The sequence below is a fragment of the Micromonas pusilla genome (genome assembly GCF_000151265.4).
Source record: "Micromonas pusilla CCMP1545 genomic scaffold MICPUCscaffold_5, whole genome shotgun sequence".
Classification (NCBI taxonomy): domain Eukaryota; kingdom Viridiplantae; phylum Chlorophyta; class Mamiellophyceae; order Mamiellales; family Mamiellaceae; genus Micromonas; species Micromonas pusilla.
The window spans coordinates 1,192,108-1,202,689 of NW_003315886.1; the positions used below are offsets into that span (position 1 = coordinate 1,192,108).

At 67.6% G+C, this 10,582-nt stretch overlaps 6 protein-coding genes across 6 annotated transcripts; 4 read left to right on the forward strand and 2 right to left on the reverse strand.

Moving 5' to 3' along the window:
• Positions 1 to 12: 12 nt before the first annotated feature.
• On the forward strand, positions 13 to 1,374 carry MICPUCDRAFT_58310 (uncharacterized protein; the record flags this gene model as incomplete). Its single annotated transcript, XM_003058561.1, has 1 exon — positions 13 to 1,374. The coding sequence occupies one exon, from the start codon at positions 13 to 15 to the stop codon at positions 1,372 to 1,374; it is 1,362 nt and encodes a 453-aa protein (XP_003058607.1).
• A 571-nt stretch (positions 1,375 to 1,945) lies between these two features.
• Positions 1,946 to 3,734, forward strand: MICPUCDRAFT_1582 (uncharacterized protein; the record flags this gene model as incomplete). The annotated part of the gene is made up of 3 exons (XM_003058562.1): positions 1,946 to 2,104; positions 2,297 to 2,857; positions 3,042 to 3,734. Coding segments are annotated over 3 exons (1,413 nt in total), but the record flags the coding sequence as incomplete, so codon positions are not given.
• A 532-nt stretch (positions 3,735 to 4,266) lies between these two features.
• MICPUCDRAFT_58312 (uncharacterized protein) lies at positions 4,267 to 4,488 on the forward strand (the record flags this gene model as incomplete). Its single annotated transcript, XM_003058563.1, has 1 exon — positions 4,267 to 4,488. The coding sequence occupies one exon, from the start codon at positions 4,267 to 4,269 to the stop codon at positions 4,486 to 4,488; it is 222 nt and encodes a 73-aa protein (XP_003058609.1).
• A 245-nt stretch (positions 4,489 to 4,733) lies between these two features.
• MICPUCDRAFT_33654 (uncharacterized protein) lies at positions 4,734 to 6,728 on the reverse strand (the record flags this gene model as incomplete). The annotated part of the gene is made up of 5 exons (XM_003058924.1): positions 4,734 to 4,839; positions 5,003 to 5,694; positions 5,894 to 6,079; positions 6,267 to 6,517; positions 6,557 to 6,728. The coding sequence occupies 5 exons, from the start codon at positions 6,726 to 6,728 to the stop codon at positions 4,734 to 4,736; spliced, it is 1,407 nt and encodes a 468-aa protein (XP_003058970.1).
• A 469-nt stretch (positions 6,729 to 7,197) lies between these two features.
• MICPUCDRAFT_49604 (uncharacterized protein) lies at positions 7,198 to 9,396 on the forward strand. Its single transcript, XM_003058564.1, has 3 exons — positions 7,198 to 7,444; positions 7,690 to 7,790; positions 7,975 to 9,396. The coding sequence occupies exons 1-3, from the start codon at positions 7,397 to 7,399 to the stop codon at positions 9,305 to 9,307; spliced, it is 1,482 nt and encodes a 493-aa protein (XP_003058610.1). The 5' UTR covers positions 7,198 to 7,396; the 3' UTR covers positions 9,308 to 9,396.
• Positions 9,397 to 9,441: 45 nt separating this feature from the next.
• MICPUCDRAFT_58316 (uncharacterized protein) lies at positions 9,442 to 10,139 on the reverse strand (the record flags this gene model as incomplete). Its single annotated transcript, XM_003058925.1, has 2 exons — positions 9,442 to 9,942; positions 10,065 to 10,139. 2 exons carry the CDS (start codon positions 10,137 to 10,139, stop codon positions 9,442 to 9,444), a joined length of 576 nt encoding a protein of 191 aa, XP_003058971.1.
• Positions 10,140 to 10,582: the final 443 nt, after the last annotated feature.

Sequence of the window (10,582 nt, forward strand, 5' to 3'; positions counted from 1 at the left end):
CACGCACGCGCGATGGCGCTCACGATGGCGTCCACGCCGATCCGCGTCCCCGCGGCCGCGGCCGCATCCGCTCGCGCGCCGCGCGTCGTCGCGCGCGTCGCGCGCGCGACGACGCGTCTCGCGAGACCGACGATGACGTCTCCCGCGCGCACCGCGACGTCCCGCCGCGACGCGACGACGATCGTCCCGCGCTCGGTGAAGCAGGACGAGAACCTCGCCGCGGACCTCGAAGCCCTGAGAGCGAAGTCCGTGGACGTCCTCGCGGAGGCGGCCGCGCTCGAGAGGCAGATCGCGGGCGGCGAGGTCGTCAGCGAGAGCACGATCGTGAAGCGCGCGGCGCGGAGCGAGGCGGCGAAGGAAGCGAGCGGGATGCCCGCGCTCGGGTTGCCGTCCGCGTCCACGATCAACCCGAGCGCCGCCGCGTCGAAGAAGGCGGCCGCGCCCGCGCCCGCGCCGACGCCGACGCCGACGCCGATCGCGGCGAAGCCGGCTCCGGCCCCGGCCCCGGCGCCGGCGGCGTCTAACAAGCCGCTGGGCATGACGAAAGCGGAAGCCGTCGAGGAAGCGAAGAAGGCCAAGTCCTCGCGCACGGCCCCGCCCGCGGCGACGCCCGCGCCCAAGCCGCCGCCGAAAAAGACCGCCGGCTCGAACGTCGGCGCGGACCTCGGCGCGGTCGGCGGCGGCGTGCTCGTCGCCGCGGCGTTGCTAAACGCGGTGCAGACGTTCCCGGCGACGGCGCGGGACCCGGCGTTCGCGATCGTCGGCGCCGCCGCCGCGCTCGCGATCGTGAAGCTGACGCAGGTTGTCTTCGGCGCGGTCGGGGACACGCCCGCGGGGCTGGAGCCGGCGGGCGGCAAGGCGAAGGCGGCGCCGATGCCGAAGCAAAAGCCTAAGCCGAAGGCGGCGGCGGCGGCGGCGGCGGCGGCGGAGGCGACGGCGACGGTGCCGTCCACGCAGGCGTCGCTGGAGGAGTCCGAGGCTGCCGAGGAAGCCGCGGTCGCCGCGAACGAGGAGACGGAGGAGAAGCTGCGCGAGATGAAGAAGCGCGCGGCGGAGCTGCTCGAGTCGAAAACCGACGAGCCCATCTCGGAAAAGGCTGCGGACGCGGCGACGCTGACGCGCGACGCCGTGAACGCGTTCTACGCGGACGGCCCCGGCGCGGACGGCGTGACGATGTCCGAGGCGGACGTCGTGAAGACCGCGCCCGCGGACGCGGCGGCGGCGGCGGCGGCGGCGGAGAAAAAGAAGGACGACGGCCCGAGGGAGAGCTCGTTCCTCGAGAAGCTCTTCGCGGTGATCGCGGTGCCGTTCAAGATTCTGTTCGCGCTGATCATGTGGCTGCCGAGCAAGTTGTTCAGGTCGTCGTCGGATTAAAAAGGAAGGAGGAGGAGGAGGAGGAGGAGGAGGAGGAGGAGGAGGAGTTGGGGTGGGAGCGCGCGCGTAGAGTGATAGTTCGGTGTGAGAGGGTGGATGCCTCCTCGCCTTGAAACAGAAAGTTGAGCGAACAGAAGGAATTATTATTTACCGACCGACCGCGACACTCCCCTCGTCGCGTCGCCTCGGAAACCCAGCACGAGCGCCAACAGGGGCCTCTCGTCGCGACAACTCGACGCGCGCGGAGGGTAGGACGAACGAACGCGACATGCCATACTTACCACCTCACCTGCGCGGCGGCTCCGGGGACCCCGGCAGCGGAAGCGACAGCGACGGCGGCCGCGGCGGCGGCCGCGGCGGGTCCTGGGATTCGCGCGATCGCGATGGCGGCGGCTCGTACGGTCGCGACGACCGAAGGGACGGCGGCGGCTCGAGGTACGACGACCGGCGCGGCGGAGACAGATACGGCGACGACAGACGGGGAGGCGGCGACAGATACGACGACAGAAGGTCCGACTCGCGACGCGGCAGCGAGGTCGACCTCTCCGCGGCGGCGTCGCGCGGGCGATACCCTCCCGCGATCTTTCCGAAGTGGAAGCCGAGCGAGCGCGTGCAGGCGCTGACGGTGAATCAGATCGAGGAGATTCGACGACGCATGGACGTGACCGTGGAGTGCAAGGAAGGCGACGAGGCCGCGCCGCCGGTGGAGTCGTTCGAAGACATGATGCTGGTGCGTCGCGCGAAGAGGAGACGCGTCGCGCGCGACGACGACGACGACGACCTCGCCGATCTCGCGAGATGGGGCTCTCTTTTTTCTCCGACTCGTCGCATCGCGCGCTTCTTCTTTTTCCGCCGGGTCCCGACCTGACCGTCCCCTTCTCTCCTCCTCCCTCTTCCTCCTTCCCCGACGCGCGCGCCGCAGAACGCGAAGATCCTCCTCGACATCCGCTTCCACGAGTACGACAAGCCGACGCCGATCCAAGCGCAGGCGATCCCGATCATCCTCAGCGGCCGCGACGTCCTCGGCTGCGCCGAGACGGGCTCGGGCAAGACCGCCGCGTTTAGCATCCCGATGATTCAGCACTGCCTCGAGCAGGACCCGATCAAGCGCGGCGACGGCCCGTTCGCGATCGTCATGGCCCCGACCCGAGAGCTCGCGCAGCAGATCGAGAAGGAGGCGAAGGTGTTCTCCAGGAGCAGCAAGGGGTTCAAGACGACCATCGTCGTCGGAGGCACGAACATGTCGGACCAGCGATCGGACCTCCGTCAGGGCGTCGAGGTGTGCGTCGCGACGCCCGGTCGCCTCATCGACCACCTGCATCAGGGTAACACGAACCTCGGGCGCGTTTCGCTCGTGATCCTGGACGAGGCGGATCGCATGCTGGACATGGGGTTCGAGCCGCAGATTCGAGAGGTGATGCAGAACCTCCCGACGCCGCATCAGACGCTGCTCTTTTCGGCGACGATGCCCGCGGAGGTTGAGGTGCGTTCTATACACTGGTTCCCATACGACCGCGTTCGCGTGGTGAACGCCGTTTCTTAAGGACTTTGCCCGGCGTTTCTCTCCGCCCATCCATCGCTTTCAATCCCCGCCCTCGACGCCTTTCAACTTCAACTGACGCCTTTCAACTCCACCCCGCCATCGCTTTGTATGGAACGACCCTGAGTCGCTCGCGGCGGATTACCTCAATAAACCCGTCAAGGTGAAGGTCGGCGCGGTGTCCGTGCCGACCGCGAACGTCGCGCAGCACCTCGAGAAGCTCGTGGACGCGCAGAAGGTGGACCGCCTGTGCGAGCTCCTCCTCGAGGAGAAGGCGGAGGCGGAAAAGTTTGGCGGCTCGCTGCCGATGACGGTTGTGTTCGTCGAGCGAAAAGCGCGCGCCGACGAGGTGATGGAACTCCTCAACGCGGAGGGCGTCTCCGCGGCGGCGTTCCACGGCGGACGCTCGCAGCAAGAGCGCGAGGCGGCGCTGTCGGATTACAAAAACGGGAAGTGCTCCGTCCTGTGCGCGACGGACGTCGCCGCGCGCGGGTTGGACGTCAAGGGCATCGCGCACGTCGTGAACCTCGACATGCCGCGCATGTTTGAAGACTACGTCCACCGCGTGGGAAGAACGGGACGCGCGGGGATGACGGGGCGCGCAACGAGCTTTTACACCGACCGCGACTCGTACATCGTCGCGCAGGTGAAGCGCGCGCTCGCGGAGCTCGAGGCGGGCAACGCGTTCGCGTTCGCGACGGGGAAGGAGGCGCGCGCGAAGGAACGCGAGGCTGCCAAGGCGTGGCGAGAGGGGAGAGAGGAGGAGCCGGAGGCTGTGGGGGGGGTGAACATCATCGTGGACGAGAAGTTTAAGCACATGAAGATCGGCGGCGCGGGCGCGGCGGAGGCGCCCAAGGGCAACGCCGACGACGCGTTCGGAAGCGACGACGACGACGACTGGTGATGTGCTGGCTGACGACGCGATCGATCGATCGATCCGTCGCACTGGTTCCCATACGACCGCGTCGGCGTGGTGAACGCAATTCCTTAAGGACTTTACCCGGCGTCTGATTCCTCCGTCTCGGATCGGCCGCGGGCCGCCGGGGCCGCGCGCGAGGGCGCGCGGACCCGGAACCAAACCCTAGCCCCGCGGGCAGCGTTGCGTTGCGTTGACGTTCGTGTTGAAATATGAAACCTTGTCGTGCGCGTCGTCGTCCGTCGCCTCCGCGCTCTCGCCTCGCCGCCGACGCCGACGCGACGCGAAGGGTGTGCAGTACTGTATTCGTCCCCCAGCCAGCAGCAGCAGCGCGCGCTGCCGGTCGTCTCATTTCTGGGCCAGACACGTCGACGACTCGCGTCGATTTGTCTCATCGGCGCACACTCTCGACGACGCGCGCGCCCGCTCGCGCACGATGTCGACGTCGACCAGACTCATGGACGTCGCGTTCAAGGCGGTCACCGGCGCGCTCGTCGGCACCACGGTCGTCGCCGGGACGTGGTTCACCGTCACCGGCGTCTCCGCGGCGATGCACTACGACAACCTCGCGAGGGAGGCGGCCGCGAGGAAGCTGGCGCAGGAGGAGGCCGCGCGCGCGGAGGCGGAGAGGCGGGCGAAGCGAAGGAGGTGGTGGTGATCCGCGACGACTCGGGGTGGGGGATAGGCAGTAGGAACGGGCCCGGCGTCGCGGACGACGTCGGGGCGTAGCATCTAGACGGGAGCGGCGGAGGAGGAGGACGACGGAGCGGAGGGGATGGGATCTTTTAGAGCTTCATCAGTTCGTCCGCTCGGGCTGAACGATTTATTTGATCGACGATTGATCAGACTCGAGGTTCATCACAACACCGCTCGTCTCGTCTCATCTCTTCTTCTTCTCCCCATCTACCGCAACACATCCTCGTCTCTCGCCATCGCCATCAGCTTCTTCAAGATCCGCGCGCCGTCCTCGCGCACGCCGCTGTGCATGTACTCGCTCGTCGTCCACACCCTGGCGCCCCTGAGGGTCGTTCCATACAAAGCGACGATATCGGGGTGGAGTTCACAGGCGTCAGTCGGAGTTGAAAGGCGCCGAGGACGGGGATTGAAAGCGAGGGCTTGGCGCAGAGAAACGCCGGCAAAAGTCCTTAAGGATCGGCGTTCACCACGCCAACGGGGTCGTATGGGAACCAGTGTGAAGGAGAACGCGCCTGATCTCCCGCGCCGTCGCCGCGCCGAGCTCCACGTCCACGAACGCGTCCTCGTAGTACGCCGCGCACGCCACCGGGACGTCGCACGCGTTCAGCGCGTCCGCGTCGTAGAGGACGCCCCAGTCCGTCTTCGCCGCGAGCGCCTCCGCGACCGGCTTCAGAGCGCGCAGAGGCGCGACGTCGTCGAACATGTGCGGAAAGATCATCTCGCCGGTGAACAAGACGCGCGTCGCGTCGTCGTCGATCGCCGCGGCGGCTTCGATCGGGTCGAACGCGCCCGCCCAACGCCGTCGGATCGCCGCCTCCGCGGCCCAAGCGCTCGGGCCGCCGCCGTTGCAGTATATCGACTCGTGTAAGATGGCGTACAGCGGGTTCGTGTCGAACGCGTGGACGTCTTCGCAGCCTTTCAGGAACCGGTACGACAACGCGTCGCCGTCGACGTCCCACGCCTTCTCTAGAAGATAGTGCAGCGACTCCATCCCGCCCGCGGTCCCGAGCGCGCTGAACCCGAGCGCTTGGACCATCCGCGGGGTCAGCCGCCCGCCGTTCGGGGTCGCGGACTTCTCCGGGTTCGAAGCGACGAAGTTCACGATCGACTTGACCCTGCGCGCGTCGTTTGGAAATCGCGCGTAGTACTTTTCGTTTTGAGCCATCACCTGCGGTGCGTGGGGGCGAAGGTCAGTCGGGTCGGCGGGCGGCGGAATAGAGAGAGAGAGAGAGACGACGGGAGATGTCCTCGAGACACGACGCGCGCGAGCGGGCCCCGTAAAGTCCTTAAGGAATGAAGTTCACAACGCGAACGCGGTCGTATGGGAACCAGTGTGAGGGAGCGGAGCGTGGACGCACCCGCTCGACGAGTCTCTCGTACGTCGCCGCCGCCGCGTTTTCCTCGCGCACGAGCGGCGGCAGCCCGCCGGTCAAGAACGCCTCCCTCAGTCCACCGCTGTGAAACGAGAGGTAGTGCGCGATGCAGAACCCGCCGAAGGACTGCCCGAGGACGGACCACTTGACGTCCCGCCCGCACAGAATCGCGCGGATCGTCTGACGTGATGGAGGGGCGTTCGTTCCGCGCGAAGCGACGTCGGGGCGGAGTTGTTCAGGGGCGCGTCAGACGGAGTCGAAAGGCGTCGAGGGGTGGGCGGAGAGGAACGCGCGCCGGGAAGTAAAGTCCTTAAGGAATGAAGTTCACAACGCGAACGCGGTCGTATGGGAACCAGTGTGTCCTTACCTCCGCGTCCTTCACGATGGCGTCGGCGCGAAACATCGACGCGTACGCCGCCTGCGTCGCGACGTCGCCGCGCCTCGCGAGGCTCGCGACGGAGACCGCGGTGCTGCGCCCCGTGCCGCGCTGGTCCAGGAGGATCACGCGGTGCGTCTCGCACGCGTGCGCGAGCCAGCCGCCGATCTCCGTCGGGCGCGCGGCCTCGAACCCGGGCCCGCCTTGGAGGTACAGGAGGTGCGGCATCTTCGCGCGTTTTGCTGATGCGCTCGCGTCGGGATCGTCGGACGCGCCTTGACGCGCCTTGTCGACCGCGACCACCTCTCGCGCGAAGACTTCGATCTGCTCGCCCTCCGGCGCGGCGTGATCGAGCGGGCACGCGAAGAAGTGGTCCGTCAGCTCGAGGCCTTTCACGCGGAACGTGTCCCCGACGCGGTGCGCGGGGAGGGAGGAGGACGACGACGACACCATCGCCATCGCGTGCGTGCCGACCGAGCGTGTACGTGTTCCCCGCGCGAAGATGACGAGACGCGCGCGCGCGCGGGCGAGGGGGAGGCGCGACGGCGGCGGAGAGGACGGCGCGGCGCGGGTCCAAGGCGCGCGCGCGAGCGAGGCGCGTGAGACGACGAGTCGCGCGATGAGATGACCCGACATGCGCTCGCCTCGGCGCGCGGAGGTGGAGTGGCGACGGATCTGATCGACGCTCGCGCCCGGAGCCTCGTCCGCTGCGCTGATGACGAGATGCTGAGGTGCGTTCCATACAAAAATAGTTCATCGGTCAGTTGAAATGAGACTCGATCAAATGTTGAAACCGGGCGATGGGTGAAAAACTTTTTATAGAACGCCCCTGATCTCGCGGCCTCGCGGTCGGGTCCGCGTCCGCTGACGTCATCGACGGTCTCCGCGCCGCGCGCACAACGCGCGACACCCCGCGCGCACTCCGACGCGCGATCCCACCGCGCATCGACGCTCCTTCCGCGTCCTCGTCCGCGTCCGCGCGCTTCGCGCCGCCCGCGGTCGTCGCCGTCGCGTCGCGTCGCGTCGCGCGCCCGTCGATCGACGCCGCGCGCGCGTCGTCGTCGTCGTCGTTCAACCGCCTTTGAGCGCTTCTCGCGCCCGACCGAACCGCGCGGGCCGTCATGGGACGCGGCGGCGAGGCGACCGTGTCCGGCGGCTCCGGCTTCGAGGTGCGCGCGCGCGCGTCCACGGACGCGCGGCCTCCGCCGCGATCGCGATCGCGATCGCGATCGCGATCGCGCGCGTCGCGTCGGCCCGCGTTCCCGCCTCTATTCGTTCGCTCGTTATCCGCGGCGATCGATTCGTTCGTTCGATCGATCGCAGATCGAATCGAAAGCCCTCTCCCGCTTCTTCTTCTCCGTTCAACCGACCGACCGACCGACGCTTCTCTCCCCAATGATCCGTCCATGCACAGTGGGACGTCATCGTCGTCGGCGCCGGCGTCGCGGGCGCGTCGCTCGCGTACACCCTCGGCAACGAGGGCCGCCGAGTGCTGCTCCTCGAGCGCGACCTCAGGCGCGTTCTACACACTGGTTCCCATACGACCGCGTTGGCGTGGTGAACGCCGATCCTTAAGGACTTTGCCCGGCGTTTCTCTCCGCCCACACCTCGGTTTCGATCCCCGCCCTCGACGCCTTTCAACTCCAACTGACGCCTTTCAACTCCACCCCGACTTCGCTTTGTATGGAACGACCCTCAGCGAGCCCGTGCGCATCGTCGGCGAGCTGCTCCAACCCGGCGGGTACCTCAAGCTCAAAGAGCTCGGCCTCGCGCACTGCGTCGACAAGATCGACGCGCAGAAAGTGTACGGGTACGCGATGTACAAGGACGACGGCGAGGCGCTGGTCGGATACCCGCTCGAGGGGCGCGGCGACGACGTCGCCGGGCGCAGCTTCCACAACGGCCGGTTCGTGATGCGTCTCCGCGAGGCCGCGAGAGGGTGCGATAGAGTGGATCTACGGCAGGCCACGGTCAAGAAGCTCCTCGCGCAGGACGGCGCGGAGTGGACCGCGGAGAGCGGCGGCGTCATCGGCGGCGTGCGAGCGGCCGTGAAGGACGGAGGCGAGGAGCGGTCGTTCATGGCGCCGCTCACCGTCGTGTGCGACGGGTACTTTTCGTCGTTTCGCAAGAAGCTCACGCCTGCCGCGTCGCCGGTGTCGCCGTCCACGTTCGTCGGGATCATCATGGAGGGCAAGCCGGATGATTTGCTCCCGCGGCCGGGGCACGGGCACGTCATCCTCGGCGACCCCTCCCCGGTGCTGTTCTACCCCATCAGCAGCAAAGAGGTGCGGTGCCTCGTCGACATTCCCGCGCACGTCAAGATGCCCTCCGTCGCCTCCGGCGCCATGGCCGCGTACGTCCTCGAGAAGATCGTCCCGCAGGTCCCCGAGAAGCTCCGCGCGCCGCTGACCAAGGCGGTGAACGAGGGCAGCTTCAAGAGCATGATGAACAAGACGATGCCCGCGCAGCCGTCGCGCACCCCGGGCGCCGTGCTCCTCGGCGACGCGTTCAACATGCGTCACCCGCTCACGGGCGGCGGCATGACCGTCGCGTTCAGCGACGTCGTCACGATGAAGTCCATGCTCGCGCCGCTGCCGTCGTTCGAGGACGACGCCGCGGTTGGCGAGCGCGTCGACGCGTTCTACGCGCACCGAACGCGCCCGGCGTTGACGATCAACACGCTCGCCAACGCGTTGTACAAAGTTTTCTGCTCGTCTGGCGACGCGAGCATGGAAGAGATGCGCCGCGCGTGCTTCGAGTACCTGCGCCTCGGCGGGTCGATGTCGTCCGGGCCGATCGCGCTGCTCGGCGGGCTGGAGACGAACCCGCTGAAGCTCGTCGCGCACTTCTTCTCCGTCGCGCTGTTCGGCGTCGGGAGGCTCATGGTGCCGTTGCCGACGCCGGGGCGGATTTGGAAAGGGTGCAACCTGCTCGCGGGCGCGGTGAAGATCATAGCGCCGATCGCGTGGGGGGAGGGGATCGTGCGGATGTTCGTCCCGTCCGGGATGCGCGAGCGGTGGGGGTACATCTGATGTTCTGATGTTCTGACGCGACGCGGGGTGAGCGCGCGTCGAACGAGCGAGCGTTTGCGAATGCGAGTGAACAACCAACTATGATCGTGTCTTTACAAACCTCTTCTATCGCGCGCCTCGCGTTCGCGCATCAGTCAGTCGTCGAACGGGTACGGCGTATCTATCTGCCCCACGAGCGTCACGCGCATCGCGAACCCGTCCCCCCCCCGCAGCGCGTCCTTCTCCCACTCGCACGTCGCGCGCGTCTGCACTTGCTCCAACGCACCGACGATGACCCCACACAGCATCTGACCGTACGACAGATCCCTATACCGCTCCGGGAGCTCCACAAAGTCCGCGAGCGGGTTGGTCTCCATCACGACGAGGCACGACGTGTGGTCCGCGTTCCAGTCCGCGCAGTGCCCGCCCACGCCGAGGAACATCCGAAGCGCGACGCCCGCGATCGTCTCGCACGTGTCTCTGAAGTCGACGCAGCGCTGCTGCTCGTTTTTCGCGTTGAACTCTTCGATGAGGCGACCGCCGATGCTTCGCCCCATCGCGTCCAGCTTGGCGTTCGCCTCCGGGACGCAGTCCTCGTAGTCCGCGAGGACCTGGCGCACGATCGCGCCGTACGTCAGCGTGAACAGCTCCGCGTTCTGTGGTTTATTTTAGAGGGGAAAGGAGAGAGTGTGGGGTGAGACAGACGTCGTCGAATGGATCTCGCGCGCGAGCGAAGAAGAAAGAACGCGGAGGACGGAGACGAGACGCGCGCGCGCACCACTTTCTCCGTCGCCTGCCACGCCGCGAGGCCGACTTGCTCGTACGTCTTCGCGCCCGCGCGGCGGGACGCCATGAGACGCGGCGCGGAGGATCGACGGCGCGACGCGCGCGCGTTCGGGAGTGACGGTCCGGGGCGGGAGGAATCCTTTCATCACTCAGCTGCTGGCGGGGCGGCCTCTTCTCGAGTTGCCGACCGCGCGACCGCGACCTGTCACGTGCACTGACGACGTGGACGAAAAGGCCGCGTTGCCCTACGTGTACTAGCGAGCCAGCTCGCGGGTTTCCCAGAACGAGACGCGCGCGAGCATCGCGAGACGTATCGATCGCATCGAGCGTCGCGCGGCTCTCTCGTCGCGCGCGTGGAGGGCGCGCGTTCGATCGCGCGCGAGTCGACGGCCGCGGACCCGCGGAGCGAGACGATAAGAAACTGAAAGGCAGAGGCGGTCGCTCGAGGAATTGTAATTGTCGCGCGCGATGGCGACCGCGACGGCGACCGCGCGCGGGGTCGCGCGACAC